This window comes from Anolis sagrei, chromosome 9 (genome assembly GCF_037176765.1).
Source record: "Anolis sagrei isolate rAnoSag1 chromosome 9, rAnoSag1.mat, whole genome shotgun sequence".
In the NCBI taxonomy this organism is placed as follows: domain Eukaryota; kingdom Metazoa; phylum Chordata; class Lepidosauria; order Squamata; family Dactyloidae; genus Anolis; species Anolis sagrei.
This window is the reverse complement of record NC_090029.1, coordinates 26415874-26439114: the sequence shown is the minus strand read 5'-3', so window position 1 is coordinate 26439114 and position 23241 is coordinate 26415874. Positions and strand designations below refer to the sequence as shown.

The following is a 23241-nucleotide window of genomic DNA, read 5'->3' as shown; positions in this document are numbered from 1 at the left end:
GGGTTAAGGTTCTTGGGAAACTATAGCTCCTACAGTTCTGTAGCGTTGAGCCAGGGTGGTTCAAGTGCTGTGGAATCCTGGGAATTCTGGCCATGAAAGCCTTCAACAAATATTCAAAGCCTGGAGCATGCTCTCCTGACGTTTTACCCATATGTGAACTCCCACAGCTTCGGCCAATCTAGCAACTCGAAAGCATGCAAATGTGAGTAGATCAATAGGTACCGCTCCAGCGGGAAGGTAACGGTGCTCCATGCAGTCATGCCGGCCAGATGACCTTGGAGGTGTCTACGCACAACGCCGGCTTTTCGACTTAGAAATGGAGAAGAGTACTAGCCCTCAGAACTAGACTTAATGTCAAGGGGAAACCTTAACTTTACCTTATGGCCATGTTCCAGAAGTATTCTCTCCTGACGTTTTGCCCACATCTATGGCAGGCATTCTCAGAGGTTGTGAGGCCTGATGAAAACTAGGCAAGGGAAGTTTATATAACTGGAATGATGTCCAAGGTGGGAGAAAGAATTCTTGTCTGTTGGAGGGAAGTGTGAATGTTACCATTGGCCAGCTTGATTATCATTAAATGGCCTTACAGCTTCAAAGCCTGGCTGACTCCTGCCTGGGGGAATCCTTTGTTGGGAGGTGTTAGCTGGCCCTGATTGTTTCCTGTCTTGAATTCCCTTGTATTTACATTTACTTTCTCCAGTTTGAGCCCCCGGTGGCGCAGTGGGTTAAACCACTGAGCTGCTAAACTTGTTGACCGAAAGGTCTCAGGTTCGAATCCGGGGAGTGACGTGAGCTTCTGCTGTCAGCCCCAGCTTCTGCCAACCTAGCAGTTCAAAAACATGCAAATGTTTGTAGATCAATAGGTACTGCTCCGGCGGGAAGGTAACGGTGCTCCATGCAGTCGTGCTGGCAACATGACCTTGGAGGTGTCTACGGCTTAGAAATGGAGATGAGCACCACATTCCGGAGTCAGACAGAACTAGATTTAATGTCAGGGCGGAAACCAAAAAACCTCTCCAGTTTGTAATGGTAATGATAGCAATTGCATAGTTTCCGCATCCAATAATAATAATAATAATAATAATAATAATTTATTTATATACTGCTCCACCTCCCCGAGGGGACTCAGAGTGGTTCCCAGGTAACATCACAAAACATACAAAGTAAAAACAACATAGCCATAAGATTAACAAAACAAAATATAAGCATAAACATTGTCGCCATAACACACATATATTAAAAGTAATCTTGCCTGTTCAAGGCAATTAAAAAATGTAAAAGGCCGGGCCAAGATTTGTGCAAGTCCAAAAATTCTAGAGGCCATGGGAATTAAGTGCAATGCTATGGCAGGCAACAATAATATTAGGAATGGGTCTGTGGCTGTTCATTCCGGGGCCGATTAGAGGAAAGAATTTGGGTAATTGGTAGGAAGAATAAGTCCGTATTTGACAATGTGTAAGACTGAGTTAGAACTGGTCATTTTCAAAGGCTTGTTGAAACCACTAGGTCTTCAAGCTCTTACGAAAGGAGGGGAGGGATGGGGACTGTCTTATTTCCCTTGGCAGGGCGTTCCAGAGGCAGGGGGCCACCACCGAGAAGGCCCTCTCTCTCATCCCCACCAACCGCGCTTGAGACAATAGTGGGACTGAGAGGAGAGCCTCCCCAGAAGATCTTAGAGCATCCAACACAAAACCCCTTCTCGAATCCTCTCCTCCAGCCTCAAAACAAGCGTCAGCCTGGCTCTATGGAGATCGGATGTGCTAATCTGGAGGGCTTTGGGACTAATCCCAGTGTGTTTGCCTCTGCCTGCTGATCCCAATTAACCGGGCCCTGCTAATCCATGCCAATTGCCTTCAGTCGAATCCTTGCCGGGGTTGGGTTGTCTTGGGTTGCAAAGGTTTGATTGTAAACATGCAGTTTGCCCAGAAAGGGAGCAGCTGCTCTTGGGAGGCTCCCGAAAGCAGCAGCGCCGTCGCAGCTTGCGTCTCTTGTGTTTCCAGCTGTTTCGCATCGCTTTGCTTCTTCTTTCCCACCGCAGACCCTTTGCTGGGTGTGACCAATTGAATATGATTAATGTGTTGTTCATCTCTCCCCCGCCCCCCATTTCTTTCCTGCCCAGGTTGTGCCTTCCTTACGTATTGTGCCCGGGACTCGGCCCTCAAAGCCCAGAGCGCTTTGCACGAACAGAAGACGTTGCCAGGGGTAAGTGAGGCTTGGCCTTCTCCTCCGATGGGGCCGTATCTTTCCGAGGGAGTGTGGCTCGATTGGCACTCAGAGCAAACCAAACAGGGGGTCCTTGAGCTTTAAAGACTCCGAGATTAAGCATGTTTTGAGTGTTGTTCTGGAAGATATTGGTGGTGACGTCATGCTTGGAGCATGCCTTGCCATGTGGTTTGGTGCAGTGGTGGCCTCAGACCGCGATGTATTACTATTTTGTTTTATTTCCAGTGAGGTTGGCCATATTACTACTACTACTACTACTACTACTACTACTACTACTAATAATAATAATGGTTTTCCTGGGAATACTCAGAAGTAGTTTCACCAGTTCCTTCCTCTGAAATATGGCCTACAGCTCTTGGTATACATTGGTGGTCTCCCATCCAAGTCCTAACCAAGGTGGACCCTGCTTAGCTTCCAAGATCAGGTGGGATTGATACTACAGAATAAATACAGTTTGATGAGGCACCTGTATGTTTACATAATAATAATTTTAAATAATAATAATAATAATAATAATAATAAATATACACCGCCGTTTCTGATTGGAATGCCTTCGGAAGCTTGATGGACTTTCCATGCCAACGATAAGCTGAAGCAATAGGCCCTTTTTCGCTCAGGCGCATATATAAATGCACGCGCGCATTGTATATTCTTCCTGGCTGCACTTACTCAGCAAGGTTGTAAATCATCACCATCTCCCCAATTTGATCAACGCAACCGCTGTTTGGGAGATTTCCAATTATATGCAATACGCAACTCAGACGTAACTCGGACGCTGCTTAAGGAAAGCTCTGTGTGCAGGCAAGGATGGAGAGACCTGGCTTTGGAGGAAGGAAGACCTCAAAGGGGTGAATCATCTGACCCCGATCCCTGAAATTCTCCATGAAGCCATCATTCAATTGAAAAGATGGCAATGGCTCGCCCGAACTGACGCACAAGTCCCGCTTCTTTCCAATGTTATGTCTGCATATCTATGTCACTTGTTGATTTTGGGTGACCCCATTAATTTCATATGGTTTTCCTGGGAATACTCAGAAGTAGTTTCACCAGTTCCTTCCTCTGAAATATGGCCTACAGCTCTTGGTGTACATTGGTGGTCTCCCATCCAAGTACTAACCAAGGTGGACTCTGCTTAGCTTCCAAGATCAGGTGGGATTGATACTGCAGAATAAATACAGTTTGATTTTTTTTTTTTGTCGTGTCAGGAGTGACTCCTGGTGTGAGAGAATTGGCCGTCTGCAAGGAAGTTGCCCAGGGGATTTTTTTATGTTTTTATCATCCTTGTGGGAGGCTTCTTGCATGTCCCCGCATGAGGAGCTGGAGCTGATAGAGGGAGCTCATCTGCCTCTCCCCAGATTCGAACCTGTGACCTGTCGGTCTTCAGTCCTGCCGGCACAGGGGTTTAACCCACTGCGCCACCGGGGGCTCATACAGTTTGATGAGGCACCTGTATGTTTACATAATAATAATTTCAAATAATAATAATAATAATAATAATAATAATAATAATAATAATATAAATAATAATAAATATACTACAACTACTGTTACTGCTGCTGCTGCTGCTGCTGCTACTACTACTACTACTACTACTATAACTAATAATAATGGTTTTCCTGGGAATACTCAGAAGTAGTTTCACCAGTTCCTTCCTCTGAAATATGGCCTACAGCTCTTGGTATACATTGGTAGTCTCCCATCCAAGAACTAACCAAGGTTGACCCTGCGTCTTTGCCTCTTCATGGTTGTGTGTACAAGACAACTTCAGCAGGGTTTCACTAAGGGTGCATCTACACCACGTTTGGGCAAATTTGGGCACCAAATGACCATTTAGGCCAATATCCTGTTTGCCACAGCAACCAATCAGAGTCCTTTCAGAAGGGAAACTGGCCAACAGCTTCCTCTCTCTGTTGCTCTTTGGAAAATAGGATTTAGCGGAACGTTGCCGTTCAATATGGAAGCGCTATTAAGATAATCTGGATTTATGGGTTCTCTAAAACTAGGAACATTGCTACACGTTGTCATTCAGGGATTGTAAAGTTTGGCCTTATGGGATTCTGTGATTTTAGATCAGGCATGGGCCAACTTTGGCCCCCCTCCAGGTGATTTGGACTGCAACTTCCACAATTCCTAACAGCCGGTAGGCTGTTAGGAATTGTGAGAGTTGAAGTCCAAAACACCTGGAGGGAGGGCCAAAGTTGGCCCATCCCTGATTTAGATTATATGACAGCAATAATGGATCCTTCTTCACACTTGGCTTAGAATCATAGAGCTACAAGGGACCCAAGGGACATCCAGTCCAACCCCATTCGGGAAGACACAATCAAAGCCCTCCCGACAGATGTCCATCCAACTCTAAAAACCCCCAGGGAAGGAAATGATGATGACAATAACAATAATAATAAAACCCTAGAGTTGGAGAAGACCTCAAGGGCCAACCAGTCAAACACCCTGCTGCTATGCAGGGAGACTCAATCAAAGCTCTCCTGACAGATGGCCACTCAACTCTAAAAATCCCTAGAGAAGGAAATGGTGATGACAATAAAAATAGTAACAGAATCCTAGAGTTGGAGAAGACCTCAAGAGCCAACCAGTCCAACCCCCTGCCGCTGTGCAGGAAGACATAATCAAAGCCCTCCCGACAGATGTCCATCAACTCTAAAAGAACCCCTAGAGAAGGAAATGATTATGACAATAAAAATAGTAACAGAATCCTAGAGTTGGAGAAGACCTCAAGGGCCAACCAGTCCAACCTCCTGCTGCCATGGGAGAAGACACAATCAAAGCCCTCCCAACAGATGTCCATCCAACTCTAAAACCCCCCCAGAGAAGGAAATATTTATGACAGTATCAATAATAATAGAATCCTAGAGTTGGAGAAGACCTCAAGGGCCAACCAGTCCAACTCTCTGCTGCTATGCCAGAAGACACAATCAAAACCCTCCTGACAGATGGCTATCCAGACTTTGTTTCAAAGCCTCTAGCAGATATTGTGGATTTTCTGTCTTGATATTCTGGCTGTGTGGAAGGGCCCTGAAACAAAGCCATTCAATCTGATTTGCAGTAGACTCGAGTTCACAAATTATTATGGCATCCATAAAGGGATGTTAATTTTTCTTCCCTAGGGTGTGTGGCATAAATTTAGCGGCGTCAAAGTGTAACTTAAACAGAAATGTAGGCTTTTTTTTGGTCATGGTTTTTGAGTCACCCCAGCCTTCCATCTCGGAGTCTTTGTTATGTGCACCGTCTTCCTTATCTAAAGTCAACATTGTTCCTGAGGACGGCAATGTTTTCCCAGGTTCATTGCTTTCCACGGGGCCCCATCAGCCGAGCGGCAGGGAGCTGCCAGGCTTGTTTGTTTGCGCCTCGGGGGCCATCCATTTCCTCCCCAAGTCATTCTGGAAATCAAAATATATAATCATAACAGCGCCTTGTTCTGTGTTCTGGGCTTGAGTGGAGTGCTCAGCTAGCGGGTATCTCTTCCAGCGCTCTGGTTTCCAAAATGTGATAGGAATATGTTTTACGTGGGTGGGTTGGCCTCTTTCGAAAGGCACATAGGAGGCTGGTGGTGACCAAAAAGCACACCTCATGCTGGACGCACTGGACCTGTAATGATCCCTTGGTTGTTTGATCTGTGGAACGGGATGAAGCGTTCGTGCTTTGGATACCAATGAGAAACCTTGGCAAAGTTGTCCCCCATACTAGCATTATGTTGTCCTTGTCTGTAAAGCAGGCATGGGCAAACTTTGGCCCTCCAGGTATTTATTTATTTATCTATTTGTCGTGTCAGGAGCAAACCAAACAGTTGTATTGTATTTTTTTAAAAGCACAAGTTTGCAAACTTGGCATTCTATTAAATGTCCTTTGACCAGTATCTGGCCACTTGGAGTGTCTCTGGTGTTGCTCTAAGAAGGTCCTCCATTGTGCATGTGGCAAGGTTCAGGTTGCATTGTAGTTGGTGGTCTTCTCCACACTCGCATGTTGTAGATTCCACTTTGTGGCCCCATTTCTTAAGGTTGGCTCTGCATCTCATGGTGCCGGAGCTCAGTCTGTTCAGCGCCTTCCAAGTCACCCAGTTACCTATGTGCCCTGGAAGGAGTCTCTCAGCCATTGATTGAGGTTCTGGGTTTGAGCCTGCCACTTTTGGACTCTCGCTTGCTGAGGTGTTCCAGTGAGTGTCTCTGAAGATCTTAGAAAACTATTTCTTGATTTAAGTCGTTGGCGTGCTGGCTGATATCCAAACAGTGGATGGGCCGGAGATGTCACTGCCTTGGTCCTTTCACTCTTGGTTGCTACTTCCCGGCGGATGTCAGGTGGTGCAATACCGGCTAGGCAGTGTAATTTTCCAGTGGCATAGGGAACAGACACTCCGTGATTATGTGGCATGTTTCATTAAGAGCCACACCCACGGTTTTAGCGTGGTGAGATGTGTTCCACACTGGGCATGCATACTCAGCAGCAGAGTAACCAAATGCAAGGCAGATGTCTTCACTGTGTCTGGTTGTGATCCCTAGGTTGTGCCTGTCAGCTTTCATATGATATTATTTCTTATTTTTGCTTGATATTCAATCAGTGCTTTTTGTAGGTCATAGAATGGTCCAGAGTGACTCCCAGGTATTTGGGTGTGCTGCAATGCTCCAGTGGGATTCCTTCCCAGGTCATCCTCAGAGCTTGAGATGCTTGTCTGTTCTAGGAAAGGACCCGAGGCTGTTAGCAATGGTGGGAGTTGAAGTCCAAAACACCTAGAGGGCCTGGGGGGAATCCTTTGTTGAGGGGCGATTAAAGTGTTTCTGATATTTTACGCTGCCTTATCTCCCAGTGTTTTAAAATTTTAATCTTTGAACTGGGCCTGCCCACTGTGATCATTTTTGTGGTTTAATGTATTGTTGTCCTGAGTCCCCTTTGGGGAGATTTACTTATTTATTTATCGTGTCAGGAGCAACCAGACACTTGTATTACATTTTAAACAAACAAACAAACAAACAAACAAAACACAAAGTTTGCAAGCTTGGTAGTTGATTAAATGTCCTTTGACCAGTATCTGGCCACTTGGACTGCCTCTGGTGTTACTATAAGAAGATCCTCCATTGTGCATGTGGCAGGGCTCAGGTTGCATTCCAGCAGGTGGTCTGTGGCTTGCTCTTCTCCACAATTGCATGTCGTGGATTCCACTTTGTGGCCCCATTTCTTGAGGTTGGCTCTGCATCTCGTGGTGCCAGAGCGCAGTCTGATCAGCGCCTTCCAAGTCGCCCAGTTTTCTGTGTGCCCTGGAGGGAGTCTCTCATTTGGTATCAGCCATTGGTTGAGATTCTGTGTTTGAGCCTGCCACTTTTGGACTCTCGCTTGCTGAGGTGTTCCAGCGAGTGTCTCTGTAGATCTTAGAAAACTATTTCTTGATTTAAGTCGTTGACGTGCTGGCTGATGCCAAACAAGGGATGAGGAGGAGATGTCTCTGCCTTGGTCCTTTTACTATTGTCTGCTACTTCCCGGCAGATGTTGGGTGTAGGGCGCAGACACTTTGGGGAGATAGTGGCAGGGTATAAATCAAGATGATGATGATGATGATGATGATGATGATTATTATTATTATTCCCCTGTGTTTGAGTTTTGTTTTTTATTTACTATTATAATTTTAAAGTTTTTAAAATCCTGGTAGCCAGATTTTGTTCATTTTCATCTCCTTTCTGTTGAAATTGTCCACCTGCTTGTGGATTTCAATGGCTTCTCTGTGTAGCCTGACATGGTGGTTGTTGGTGTGGTCCAGCATTTCTGTGTTCTCAAATCATATGCTGTGTCCAGGTTGGTTCATCAGGTGCTCTGCTATGGCTGACTTCTCTGGTTGAGTTAATCTGGAGTGCCTTTCATGTTCCTTGATTCGTGTCTGGACAATGCTGCTGCGTTTGGTGGTCCCTCTGTAGACTTGCCCACAGTTTCATGGTATCTGGGAGACTCCTGCAGAGCTGTGAGTGGGTTCTTTCTCTCCACCCTCCGGGACCTTCCACAGATATATAAACCCAATTTTCCTAGTTTCAACAAACCTCACAACCTCTGAGGATGCTTGCCACAGATGCAGGCAAAACGTCAGGAGAGAATGCTTCTAGAACATGTCCATACAACCCAAAAAACCTACAACAACCCGGTTTCATCTGGGTTTGGTTTTTTTTCCCTAGCACTACTTAGCTGTGACTTTTGACTTTGCCTTCCTCTGAAACTCTTCTTAAAAGGACACACTGTTCTCTCGCTGTTACTAAACGGCGAACTCGAAGGATGCTTCATGCTGTCTTTCCTGGTAATGAAATGAGTCATGATTAAGAACAGAAAAAAAGTGCATGCTCTATTTACTACTTTATTCGGATCTGTTTATTTATTTATTAAGGGATGGATGCCTTGTGATACTAGTTTGTTTTGCATCTTACTTATTTACTAATTAAGGTGATCCCTTGTTGTCCGAGTATGGTGGCCTTCCAAGTGTAGGGTCTTGGCAATGGATAAGTAGGTGACTGTGGAGCCCTATTTTTGATCCACATGTTCTTCCACAGTGAGAGCATCAGTTTCAAGATGAAAGGTGGTCCTGTTCAGGGTTCGCTTGACGCACCTTCCTCTTGGCACATTTCTCTCTTTTGCCCTCTATTTGTGCCTCTTTAAACTCCACAGCACTGCTAGTCACAGCTGACCTCCAGTTAGAGCGCTTCCCAGTTTTTGGTGTCTATTCCACAGTTCTTAAAATTAGCTTTGAGTCTCTTTTCCTGTCCACCAACATTCTGTTTTCCATTCTTGAGTTGAGAGTATAGTGGCTGCTCTGGGAGATGGTTGATTGAGCATTCGGACAATGTGGCCGATCCAGCAGAGTTGATAGCGTAGGAGCATTGCTTCAGTGCTGGTGGTGTTTGCTTCTTCCAGCATGCTGACATTTGTCCGCCTGTCTTCCTAAGAGATTTGCAGGATTTTTTTTGAAGGCAACGCTGATGGAATCGTTCCAGGAGTTGCATGTGACATCTGTAGACAGTCCACATTTTGCAGGCGTAGAGCAGGGTTGGGAGGACAATGGGTTTATAAACAAACACATTGATCTCCTTACAGATGTCCCGGTCCTCAAACACTCTCTACAACATTGGGAAAAATGGTACACTCATTGTCTAAGTAAGATTGTCCTCCAAGTGTGGTGTCTTGGCAGTGGGTCCTTAGGTGACTGTGGAGCCCTTTTCTTGACCTGCATGTTCTACAGTGAGGGCATCGGTTTCCAGGTGGAAGGCGGTCCTGGTCAGGTTTGGCTTGACATGCCTTCCTCTTGGCATGTTTGTCTATTTCACCCTCCATTCATGCCTCTTCAAATTCTACAGCACTGCTGGTCATAGCTGACCTCCAGCTGGAGTGCTCAAGGGCCAGGGCTTCCCAGTTCTTGGTGTCTATGCCACAGTTTTTAAGGTTGACTTTGAGCCCATCTTTGAATCTCTTTTCCTGTCTGTCAGAGTAGCTGGTTTGGGAGACGGTGATCGGGTATTTGGACAACGTGGCCGGTCCAGCAGAGTTGATGGTGGAAGACCATCACTTCAGTGCTGGTGATCTTTGCTTCTTCCAGCGTGCTGACATTTGTCCGCTTGTCTTCCCAAGAGATTTGAATGTTATGTCTGTAGGCAGTCCACGTTTCGCAGGCATGTAACAGGGTTGTGAGGACAATAGCTTTATAAACAAGCACCTTGGTATCCCTACGGATGTTCCATAGTAGTAGTAGTAGTAGTAAAAATATTAATAAAATGTATGTATTACTAACCTCTCCTGATGACAACAAATTCAAAAACATAGGAATATAAAATATTTACAATTAATTACACAGATAAAAACACATTGTCGAAGGCTTTCATGGCTGGAATCATTGGGTTGTTGTAGATTTTTCGGGCTATATGGCCATGTTCTAGAAGCATTCTCTCCTGATGTTTTGCCTGCATCTATGGCAAGCATCCTCAGAGGTTGTAAGGTCTCATAACCTCTGAGGATGCTTGCCATAGATGCAGGCCAAACGTCAGGAGAGAATGCTTCTAGAACATGGCCATATAGCCTGAAAAATCTACAACAACCCATATTTTTTTTAAAAAAAACTTGCATCAAACACAGATACAAAATTGGCATATGGTAGCAATAGAATGTAAATCAAAAGTCATGCTTGACTGTGAATGCTTGTGTTTTGTTGCTGTTGTTCTTCTTCTTGTTGTTGTTGTTACCCAGCTTTCTTCTCTGAAGCAAAACTTAAATGGGAGTGGAAAATTGTGTCCCTTACATAGAGTGACAAAGATACAGTTTGCTTTTGTGGTTTTTATAAAAATAATCTTCAAGCCTTGAATGACCGAATCTGTGGATGCAAAATCCATGGATACAGAGGGGCACTGTTGCCAGCTTTATTATTTTCCCCAACCCTAAATATGGAATGCAGTTGCTTTTAATGCATTCCTGCCAGGTTCCTTTGAAAAAGCTGGAGGAGAAAGAGGATAACTATCTGTTGAAAGAGGTTGGAACTGAAAGTTATGTAACTGAATCGCTGTCTGAAGAAATATACGCCGCCGTTTCTGATTGGAATGCCTTCGGAAGCTTGATGGGCTTTCCACGCCGACGATAAGCCGAAGCGATAGGCCCTTTTTCGCTCAGGCGCATATATAAATGCACGCGCGCATTGTATATTCTTCCTGGCTGCACTTACTCAGCAAGGTTGTAAATCATCGCCATCTCCCCAATTTGATCAACGCAACCACTGTTTGGGAGATTTCCAATTACATGCAATACGCAACTTGGACGCAACTCGGACGCCGCTTAAGGAAGGCTCTGTGTGCAGGAAAAGATGGAGAGACCTGGCTTTGGAGGAAGGAAGACCTTAAAGGCATGAATCATCTGACCCCAATTCCAGAAATTCCCCATGAAGCCATCATTCAATTGAAAAGATGGCAATGGCTCGTCCGAACTGACGCACAAGTGAAATAATAATATAAATAATAATAAATATACTACTAATAATAATTTTCCTGGGAATACTCAGAAGTAGTTTCACCAGTTCCTTCCTCTGAAATATCCAAGCCCTGATTGTTTCTTCCAGCCATGAAAGCCTTTGACAACACATCATTGGGTTGCTGTGAGTTTTCTGGGCTGTATGGCCATGTTCCAGCAGCATTCTCTCCTGACTTTTCACCCACATCTATGGCAGGTCTGTTGGAGGAAAGTGGGGTTTCAATATTTGTGGAATGTCCAGGTTGGAAGAAAGAACTCTTTTTTGTTGGAGGCAAGTGTGAATGGTGCAAATGGCCAGCTTGATTAGCATTGATTGGCCTTGCAGATTCAAAGCCTGGCTGGTTGATGCCTTGGGGAATCCTTTGTTGGGAGGTGTTAGCTGGCCCTGATTGTTTCTTCTGGCCATGAAAGCCTGTGACAACACATTATTTTCTTTTTCTTTTTTTTAAAAAAACACAAAACCCTTAGTCTCCAATGAGAATTGAGGTAAAACAATGGACATACCTCACCCAGTGTTTGAATATTATTCCCAAAGTAGCAGGAACGAAATCAAATGAGAACAGCCCGTGGTTTTTCGATCTGGTCTGTGGACCCCCTGAAGCCAAAGATTAAAACCCCTTCTTCTCAAGGCATCATTCAGGATATTGCGGTGATTAAAGGCAAAATTGCTTACCTTACAACGTCACTTTGCTCCGCACGCCACTGATTGATTTACTGTTGTGCTCAGCACCCGTCAGAATCCAATATCTCTATTTTATATTCCATCTGGTAGTCTATGATATTTATTAAGGTGGACAAGTGTCAGCCCGTGCCAAATAGGCATCAAGGATCGTCACTGCGCTAAAAGTAAATGCATGCGTGTGCACAGACACATACACCGCCGTACACAAACACCACAACGGTCCATCATTTGTCATGGGTTCGATAGCTAGCTATTTCTTTGTTGCTGGGATGCGAAAGAGATCACTGACTCATCTCTGTTGCATTTCTCTGCATCAGGCATCCCAGAGTTTTGGAGTTGGGCGCCATCTCTATGGAGATGACGCGCAACTCTACTACTGGGTTGTTGTAGGTTTTTCCGGGCTTTATGGCCATGTTCTAGAGGCATTTTCTCCTGACGTTTCACCTGCATCTATGGCAAGCATCCTCAGAAGTAGTGAGGTCTGTTGGAAGTAGGAAAATGGGCTTATATATCTGTGGAATGACCAGGGTGGGACACTCTTTTCCACCCAATTCCAAGGAAGCTCCTTGGGTGCTGGACGAGTGTCTGACCGCTCCGGCTGTCTGGATGAGGAGGAACAAGCTGAAGATCAATCCCGACAAGACAGAGGTCCTCCTGGTCGATCGCAAACCGGATTGGGGTATAGGGTGGCAACTTGTGTTGGACGGGGTTGCACTCCCCCTGAAGTCACAGGTCCGCAGTTTGGGAGTCCTCCTGGACTCATCACTTACGCTTGAGGCTCAGGCGTCGGCGGTGGCCAGGAGGGCCTTTGCACAATTAAGACTCGTGCACCAGCTGTGACCATACCTCATGAAGGCAGATCTGGCCAGGGTGCTCCATGCCTTAGTCACCTCCAGATTGGATTACTGTAATACACTCTACATGGGCCTGCCCTTGAAAAAGGCCCGGAAATTTCAATTGGTTCAACAGGCGGCGGCCAGGTTGTTAACTGGTGTCTTTACAGGGAGCGGTCAACCCTTCTGTTTAAGGAGCTCCATTGGCTGCCGTTCATTTTCCAGTCCCAATTCAAGGTGCAGGTTCTTACCGACAAAGCCCTGAATAGTTTGGGACCCACCTACCTGCGTGACCGCATTTCTGTGTACGAACCTGGAGAGGCCCTGCTCACGCTCCCACCTCTATCGCAGGCACGATTGGTGGGGACAAGGGAGAGGGCTTTCTCGGTGCTGGCCCCTCAACTCTGGAACTCACTCCCCAAGGACATCAGGCATGCCCCAACCCTGGCAGTCCTTCGGAGGAGCCTGAAAACGTGGTTGTTCCAGTGTGCCTTCCCAGAATAAGGAAACTCCCAGCAATATGTCCTCGAAATGCTCTTTACTATTGATCTAGGAATGTCTGCACGCCCCATCCCTCTCTGAAAACTCTATCCTAGTTCATATTTCATCTGTTCATGCTCAGCATTATTCTTAAATTTTAATTATTACATTTGGTTCAATCATAGGTTTTAAACGTTGTTGTGTTACTGCTATTGTTTATTGTTTAGTTTTTGTTATGAGTTTTATTTTATTGTCTGTATTAATTGTTGTTATTGCTTTATCATTGATGAATTGTGGGCTCAGCCTCATGTAAGCCGCACCGAGTCCCTCGGGAGATGGTAGCGGGGTATAAATAAAGATTATTATTATTATTATTATTATTATTATTATTATTTCATCCTATCCTTGACTCCTCTTGTTTTTTCAAAAGGAGGAAGGAAGGAGAATGAGTAGAAACTGCAAAGACAAAGAGTGCATCTACACCTGGCATGGGTGAACTTGGGCCCTCCAGATGCTTTGGACCTCAACCCCCACAATTCCTAACAGCCCCAGGCCCTTTCCTTTCCCCCCTTTTCCTTTTCTATTTTCCTCAAACTCCACCAGTGTTCACATGTGGGCATACTGAGTACTCATGCCAAGTTTGGTCTGGATCAATCATTGTTTGAGTCCACAGGACTCTCTGGATGTAGGTGAACTACAACTCCAACATTCAAGGTCAATGCCCACTAAACCCTTTCGGTCTTTTCTGTTGATCAAGGGAGTTCTGCGTGCCAAGTTTGGCCCAATTCCATCGTTGGTGGAGTTCAGAATGCTCTTTGATTGTAGGTGAACTATAAATCCCAGTAACTACAACCCCCAAATGTCAAGGTATATTTTCTCCAAACTCCCCCAGTGTTCATATTTGGGCATATTGAGTATTCATGTCAAGTTTGGTTCAGATCCATCATTGGTTGAGTCCACAGTGCTCTCTGGATGTAGGTGAACTACAATTCCCAAACTCAAGATTAATGCCCACCAAACCCTTCTTCTCTTGGCCATGGGAGTTCTGTGTGCCAATTTTGGTTCAGTTTCATTGGTGGAGTTCAGAATGCTCTTTGATCATAGGTGAACTATAAATCCCAGCAACTACAACTCCCAAATGACAAAATCAATCCCCCCATCAACCCCAACAGTATTCAAATTCGAGTGTATCAGGTATTTGTGCCAAATTTGGTCCAGTGAATGAAAATCCATCCTGCATATCAGATATTGACATTACGATTCATAACAGGAGCAACATTACAGTTATGGCGTAGCAACGAAAATAATGTTATGGTTGAGGGTCACCACAACACGAGAAACTGTATGAAGGGGTCGTGGCATTAGGAAGATTGAGAAACACTGACCAAATCCTTTGGAGAGCTTCTGTTCAACCATTTCAAAGCTCCTTAATTGAGCGGTGATGGCATGATCGTAAGCATAGATGAAACTCTCCGTCAGGATGAAGTCAGGATGAAGGACCTAGTGTAGATGCACCAATTGTGCCATGGCAGCTAAAGTGATGTCTTTTCAACAGTGTAGACCAGGCATGGGCAAATTTGGGCCCTCCAGGTATTTTGGACTTCAACTCCCACAATTCCTAACAGCTGGCAGGGCCCAAGTTTGCCCATGCCTGGTGTAGACACATGTAGATTGTTTTGGGATGGCATTACTGAGATTTCCATATGTCACGACTGCTGCAGCCCGAAAATGTCACGACTGCTGCAGCCTGTTATGTGCCAATCCTTGGCGGAATGTGGCACTTGTTCTGTTCCTATGGGTTTCCTTGCTCCCACGTGGCACCCTAGGGTGCCTTTGCCCCCTTTGGATGGGACCCCATTGGAGGAGGAGGCGGCGTTGCATCCTCTCTCAAAAGAGGTGACATGGAAAGCTATTGACCCGCTGTTCTAATTGCCTGACATTCTGTTTAGTAAACCCTAATTACTGGAGCCAGGAGTTAAATAGGAGGCTGTTAAACGAGGATTGACAGCTGTGGCGGTGGATCTAATTACAGGCATCCCTGATACAGGGAGCCAGCGAGCTGCCTCTGTTGCCGTGGAAACGCACACCGGCGCATGGCATGTGCCATGTGTGGAGAAAGGCAGTCGTTGTCGACATGCAACCCCCCCCCCCCCCACATGGCATGCTCATGTGGCACCGTGGCCTCTGGGCAATGCAACTCCAAGGGAAGCAAGAGGATGATTCGGCACCAAAGTTTGTGTGCCGAATTTATGTGGCGTTCCACACCCTTTGCCCACTGCAAATAGTGGCAAGTGGAGTGTGCCAAAATGCACAGAGACTTGCAGCAATTCCTTGCAGGAAACTCCGATTTCTGGGATTGTAGGCTGTTGCTGGATAGTGCAGCTTGACACTAGTAGCTTGACAAAGGAGGGCAACTAAAATGGTCAAAGGCCTGGAAACTATGAATCCCTCTAGGACACCCATAGGCAAACTTTCTAACTTGGGGGCTGTATGCTAGCACTCCCTGCTAGGCGGACTGGCTGCCGAGTGAAGGGAGGGAGGAAGGGAAGGAGGAAGGAAGGAAAGAGAGCAGGAAGGAGAAAGAGGGAGAGATGGAAGGAGGGCGAAAAGAAAGGAAGAAAAGGCAAAAAGGAAGGAAGGATGAAAGGGTGGGATGGATGGATGGAGGGAGGGAGGGAGGGAGGGAGGGAGGAAGGAAGGAAGGAAGGAAGGAAGGAAGGAAGGAAGGAAGGAAGGAAGGAAGGAAGGGAGGGAGGGGAAGGTGTAAGGAAAAAGAGAAAGAAGAAAGAAAGGGGGGAAGAGAAAGATGGATGGAAGGAAGGATAAAGGAAAGAGAGAAGGAAGGAGAAAGAGGGAAAGATGGAAAGAGGGAGGAAAGAAGGAAGGAAGGAAAGGCAAAAAGGAAGGAAGTATGAAAGGGTGGAGGGGAAGGATGAATGGTTGGATGGATGGAAGGAAGGAAGGAAGGAGAAAGGGAGGGAGAAAGAGGGAGGTTAAGAGAAGGGAGGAAGGAGGAAGGAAAGAGTGGAAGGAAGGAAGGAAGGAAGGAAGGAAGGAAGGAAGGAGAAAGGGAGAGAGGGAAGAAAGGAAGGATTAAAGGGTCGAAGGGAAGGAAGGAGGGGGAAAGAGGGACGTGAAGAGAAGGAAGGAAGGAGGAAGGAAAGAGTGGAAGGAAGGAAGGAAGGAAGGAAGGAAGGAAGGAAGGAAGGAGAAAGGGAGAGAGGGAAGAAAGAAAGGTTTAAAGGGTTGAAGAGAAGGAAGGAGGGGGAAAGAGGGAGGTGAAGAGAAGGAAGGAAGAAGGAAAGAGTGGAAGGAAGGAAGGAATGAAGGAGAAAGGGAGAGAGGGAAGGAAGAAGGGAGGGAAAAAGAGGTAGGTAAGGAAAAGAAGGAGGGAAGGAGGAAGGAAAGAAAGGAAGGAAGCAAGGGTGGAAGGGTGGAAGGGAAGGAGAAAGATGGAGGGAAGGAGGAAGAGAGAGGGAAGGAAGGATAGGATATTGAGAGGGAGGACGGCCTGAGAAGAGAGCCCAAGGGGCCGCATCCGGTCTCTGGGCCTGGGTTTGCCCATACCTGCTTTAAGAAGTATCTTAGGGAGCTGGGTATGTTTAGCTTGAAGAGAAGGCTGAGAGAGAACATAAACCATATTCTATATATTCTAAAAGCACCAGATCTGCCATAATCTTGGAATGAAGCAGGGCCAGTCTGGTTAGTATTTGGATGGAAGACCACTGACGAAGGATAGGTGCTCTAGGCTATGTTTGAGAAGAAAGAGCTGGAAAAGCCATCTCTGAGTTTTCCTTGCCTATGAAAACCCTGTGAAGTTTAGGGGGTCACCATAGGTACCTGGGAAATGATGGTGACCCCATGAATTTCATAGGGTTCCCTTTCTTGCAGACACATACATGGGAAAGGACTGGATCCTGCCTTGCTGACATTGGCTATTCCCACCAGCATCTCCGCAACGACTTCTTCTACCAGTTGCGGAGATTGGATCAATCTGTTTTCTCAAGAGCGCATCCGGATTGTATACATTCCCCTTAAAGTGTGGGTGTGTGCAAAGTGAGCATGTGCATAGTCAAGTGAATGGTGATGGTGATGATGGGGTAGAAGAAGACACAGAAGCCTGATGCTCCGGCTAAATGCATTCCAATCTAGTTGTGATGGAGATGCAGGAAGAAAGGTAGGGATGCGAGACGGCAACTTGTATGCACAGGGTTTGAAATGAAAGCTCGGATGCCTGTTCCTTCTTTGCTAAGGAGGCTGAACATGCATGCAGCAGAGGCTGTGGATTATTTTTAAACATTGTGATTGTGTGTGTGTGTCAGGAGCGACTTGCAAAACTGCAAGTTGCTTCTGGTGTGAGGGAATTGTCCGTCTGCAAGGACATTGCCCAAGGGACGTTGCGCGGATGTTTGCTGTTTTTTTTAATCATCCTTGTGGGAGGCTTCTCTCATGTCCCTGCATATGGGGAGCTGGAGCTGACAGAGGGAGCTCAACCCGTTCTCCCCGGATTTGAACTTCTGACCTGTCTGTCAGCAGTCCTGTCAGCACAAGGGTTTAACAGGGACATGAGATAAGCATTGTGATGCCTCTCTTCCATTTAGTGGGGAAGTTTGCACCTCGGGTGTTGCAGTCTCCCTCGTTCTAGGGTAGGCTTGCTTCACTATTCCTGTCCCAGGGAATTTGCTCTGTCAAAAGGAGGTGGTGTCTTTGGTTCGCTTGCTCTCTACATTGACATCGCTTCTGCTTTTTCTGACCGGCCCCTGTTCATAAAATATGAAGAGCGGGAGACAAGAAATTCACTGTACTCATGATGGGGTGAGTGCCTTGCATAATGTGATATCCAAATTGCAGGAAAAGAGATTCCTGGGTTGTTGTACGTTTTCTGGGCTGTATGTTCAAGAAGCATTCTCTCCTGACGTTTCGCCTGCATCTATGGCAGGTATCCTCAGAGGTTGTGAAGTCTGTTGGAAACTAGGAAAATGAGGTTTAAATGATGTCCAGGGTGGGAGAAAGAACTCTTGTCTGTTTGAGGTAGGTGTGAATGTTTCAATTGGCCACCTTGATTAGCATTTAATGGCCTGGCAGTTTCAAGGTGTGGCTTCTTACTGCTTGGGGGAATCCTTTGTTGGGAGGTGATTAGCTGGCCCTGATTGTTTCTTGTCTGGAGTTCCTTGTCAGACTACAGAGAGAAGCCATTGAAATCCACAAGCATGTGGACAATTTCAATAGGAAGGAAGAAACCACAAAAATTAACAAAATCTGGATACCAGTATTAAAAAAAATTCTAAAATCATAACAGTAAATAAAGAACAACACTAAAAAAAAGGGGGGGGGAATTCCAGACAAGAAACAATCAAGTCCAGCTAATCACCTCCCAACATAGGATTCCCCCAGATAGTAAGAAGCTACACCTTGAAACTGCTAATCAAGGTGGCCAATTGAAACATTCACACCTACCTCCAACACAAAAGAGTTCTTTCTTTCACCCTGGACATCAATTAACAGATATATAAAACCCATTTATATAATGTGTTGTCAAAGGCTTTCATGGCAGGGAAAAATCAAGGCCAGCTAACACCTCCCCACAAAGCATGCTTTCAGGCAGGAAGAAACCAGGCTTTGAAGCTGCAAGGCCATTCATTGTAATCAAGCTGGCCAATTGCAACATTCAAACTTACCTCCAACAAACAAGAGTTCTTTCTCCCACCCTGGAAATTTCACAAATATAGAAACCCCACTTTCCTCCAACAGACCTCACAACCTCTGAGGATGCCTGCCATAGATGTGGGCAAAACATCAGGAGAGAATGCTGCTGGAACATGTCCATACTGCCCAGAAAACTTACAGCAACCCAATGATGTGTTACTGAAGGCTTTCATGGCTGGAAGAAACAATCAGGGCCAGCTAACACCTCCCAACAAAGGATACCTCCAGGCAGAAATCTGCCAGGATTTGAAGCTGCAAGGTTTTGCAGTGTTAATCAAGGTGATTAATTGAAGTATTCATACTTGCCTCCAACAAACAAGAGTTCTTTCTCCCACCCTGGACATTATTCCACATTTTCCTAGTTTCCAACAGTCTTCACATCCTCTGAAGATGTCTGCCATAAATGCAGGCGAAACGTCAGGAGAGAATGCTTCTGGAACATGGCCAGACAGCCCAGAATATTCACAGCAACCAAGTGATTCCAGAAATGAAAGCCTTTGATAATACAAAAGAGATTCCACTGAAACGTTCAAAAAAGTTCCTGATGGTAAGTGTTGTTTATCAGTGGAATGTGCTGCTGATTTGGACTCCATTGGGATCTCCTTCTCTGGAGGTCTTTCAGCTGAGGCTGATGACCATCTGTTGGGGGGGTTTGTTTGTGTATTCCTGCATGGCAGAATGGGGTTGGAATGGGTAGCTTTTGTCAGCCTTTCCAATGCTATGATTCTGTGCTGAGGAGCTGTCCTTCAGCACTACTGCCTCATCATCGCATTACCATCCCCACTGGCAACTTCCAAAACTCATCCAACCAGCGGCGGCACATAGAAGTGGTTGCAACCACCTCCAAAAATGCATATCAAATAAAAAATAATGTCTAAACGCCCGCTGCAGCTTTCAAGCACGATTTGGAGGGCCCTTCATTTCCTGATGCCTGTGTGGATGCGTGGGAGGAATGAGGCATGACTGGGAGGGACGAGGGAGGAAGGCAGAGGGGAAGAAGAGCCACCCTCCGCTCTGTGCCAGGAAAAGAGCGCTGCGGCTTTCTTTCACGTTGAGCTGCTGCCGGAGGATGGGATGGCCAGGAACGAGAGTTTCCCCGAAGGCAGGCTCACGACAACATTGGAGAGTCCCATCGGGCCATTTTCCTAATGTGATCCGCATGACAGCACTCGTCGGCATATTGGGAAGCTATTCCTCCCCTTTTCGCTCAGCTTGCCTCGGTTGGTAGGACCTGGGTGGCTTCTGCCACTCCGATCTATAATGCTCGGCCTTGTTTTTTACCTCCAGGAGCTGGCAAAAAGGGCAGATCCTTTTCCTTTTGCACTATACTTTTTTTGCAGAGAGGAGGTCAGGGCACAGCCAGGCTGGAAAGAGCTCAATGGAGCTACAAGATCTCTTTCATAGAATCATAGAATCATATATAATCCCATATAAGCCAGGGCCTGAGCCCTATATAAGCCAGGGCCTGAGCTCAAGTGGCAGTTGAGTTCCCACAGAAGTTGAGGAAGCAAGAAGCCATCTTGTTCCCTCTGCTTCAGATAAGCCTTGTCTTAGAGTGCATTAGGAATCTGAGTGAATGTTTAAGATTAGCTGCTTTGAGTGTTTGTTTTGAGAGCCGAGGCCAAATTCTTTAGCCAGCTGTGATTGACAGTTGCAGGGCAGCAATTAGTGACTCATTGTTTCCTATTCTTTGAAGCTCTCTGGGAGTGAGTGGTTCCTTCCTATTTAACCTATATAAGCCAGGGCCTGAGCTCAAATGGCAGTTGAGTTCCCACTCTATGATTCTATCTTTCTATAGAGTTGGAAGAGATCTCATGAGCCATCAATTCCAAACCCCTGTGAAGAAGTTGGAAAATTGCCTTCAAAGCACCTCTGACAGATGGCCATCCAGGCCCTGTTTAAAAGCCTCCAAAGAAGGAGCCTCCACCACACTCCAGGGCAGAGAGTTCCACTGCTGAACAGCTCTCACAGTTAAGAAGGTCTTCCTCATGTTCAGGTGTAATCTCCTTTCCTATAGTTTGAAGCCATTGTTCCATTGCGTCCTAGTCTCGAGTACAGCAGAAAACAAGCTTGCTCTTTCCTCCCTTTGACTTCCTTTCACATATTTATACATGGCTATCATGTCTCCCCTCAGCCTTCTCTTCTTCAGGCTAAACATGCCCAGCTCTTGAAGCCGCTCCTCATAGGGTTTGTTCTCCAGACCCCTGATCATTTGAGTTGCCCTCCTCTGGACACATTCCAGCTTGTCAACATGTCCCTTCAATTGCAGTGGCCAGAATTGGACACAGTTGATGCAGGCCAAACTCCAATTGGCTTTTTTTTTTGCTGCCGCCACATGACAAGGCTTTTATCAATTCTGTCAATTTTACTTCTAGTATCCTTGGTCCGCCTCCCCCCCTCTCTCTCACACACATATATGTAATGCTCATTTGTGGGATTAACATAACTGAAAAACCACTGGATGAATTGCCGCCAAATTTGGCCACAAGACACCTACTAACCCAAGGAGTGATCATCACTCAAAAAATTGATTCTGTCATTTGGGAGTTGTAGTTGCTGGTATTTACAGTTCACCTACAATCAAAGAGCAGTCTGAAACCCACCAATGATGGAATTGAACCAATTGTGGCACATAGGACCCCCATGACCAACAGAAAAGTCTGGAAGGCTTTGGTGGATATTGGCTTGAGTTTGGGAGATGTAGTTCACCTACATCCAGAGAGCACTCTGGACTCAAACAAGGATGGATCTGGATCAAACTTGGCATGAATACTCCAAATGCCCAAATGTGAACTCAGATGCAGTTTGGGGAAAATAGATCTTGACATTTGGGAGTTGTAGTTATTGAGATTTATAATTCACCTACATACAATCAAAGAGCATTCTGAACCCCACCAATGACAGAAATGGGGCAAACTTACCACAGAGAACCCCCATGACCAACAGAAAATACTTAAGCCCACCCAGTCCAACTCCCTTCACCAGGGCAAGAAAACGTAATCAAAGCCCTCCTGACAAAGAGCCATCCAACCATAGATGTAGATAGTTATATATGATTCACACACACACAGATATAGTATCATGGATTTGAAAGGGACTCCTAAAGAAGGACAATTATGTGTTGCATGTTTCAGAGTAGGCAAACCAGACAATCTTCACATCAATATTGACAAAGAAACAGCAAGAAGTGCTGTTTGCCGACAAGCATAAATTGCATATATTAGAAGCCAACACTTTGTCATTATTTTATTTTCCAGATCACCAGACTGGGCCACAGCAATGCGTGGCAGGGGACGGCTAGTGTGTGTGTGTGTGTCTTTATATATATCGGTGTTCATGTGTTTATGGGGTGTGGCTTCAGTGCACATGCTTCATTTGGGCCTCGGAGGCCAAAAAAATCTGCCGGCTTTTACCGATATTTTATGTCGCGTGCTGACAGATGGCTGCTTTACGGAATGAGAGAACGGCCCATAAATTACTGCCAAAACATCTCCCTGTCCCTCGGGGCTCTGGCTCCAAGCAGGGAGCATCTGCAGCTGTATCTGGATCCATGCTGGGAATTGTTCCCCTTTGCTGCTTCCGGGCTTCCTCTCCTGGAAATAGCCAAAGGAGTCTCTGGAAGCCGAGAGGGTGTCTGCGTGGCAGATGCCGAGAGGAAGCGGCTCCCTAGCAAACCTACGCCCTGGATTCCTAAGAAAGGCTCCAGTCCAGGGATACTATATCTATATAAATAAAAATGTAAGGTTCGTTTGTGGGATTAACATATTCAAAAACTACTGGACGAATTGACACCAAATTTGGACACAAGACACCTTTCAGGCCAATGAGTGACCATCACTCATAAAAACACAGCAGAAAGGACTTAAAAAGCCCCCCAAAAGCAAAAAGATGCTACAGCGCAGTTTGCCAACTCCCTTGGCAAACAAAACATACAATAGCATATCCACACTCTGTTTTGGACTACAACTCCCAGCACCCCCTTGACCAGGCCCTTTAGGAGAGGAGGATGATCCAAATGTACTGCTTCCAAGCTGCAAGCTTTCTTCTTCTTGGATCTCTTTGAGAGCAGCCCAATCCCTGCGTATTTCCAATTTCTTATTCCTGGACTGCAACTCCCAGCAATCTTCCAGACAGATAAGATATATAGATTAGATAGAGATAGATAGGTAGGTAGATGGATCAGGAGGACTGCTGGGAGTTGCAGTCTAAGAATAGGTAGAGAAGGAAGAGGAGAAAGGGGAAAGGAAAGAAAAAGGGGGACAAAGGAAGAGAAGAGAAGGAAGGAAGGAAGGAAGGAAGGAGAGAAGGAAAGAAAAAAAGGGA

General features: G+C 45.8%; 1 protein-coding gene across 9 annotated transcripts in view; it reads left to right on the top strand.

The window, feature by feature from the left end:
* CELF6 (CUGBP Elav-like family member 6) overlaps positions 1-23241 on the top strand; it is a 196079-nt gene that overhangs the window by 13837 nt on the left and 159001 nt on the right. For 7 of the 9 annotated variants that reach the window (XM_060755323.2, XM_060755325.2, XM_060755327.2 and 4 more), the window contains exon 2: positions 2120-2202. In XM_060755323.2, the coding sequence (XP_060611306.2) occupies positions 2120-2202 (83 nt within the window). Of the gene's footprint in view, positions 1-2119; positions 2203-17289; positions 17390-23241 lie in introns of those variants that run through there. The other 2 variants (XM_060755331.2, XM_060755330.2) reach the window with 1 other exon arrangement.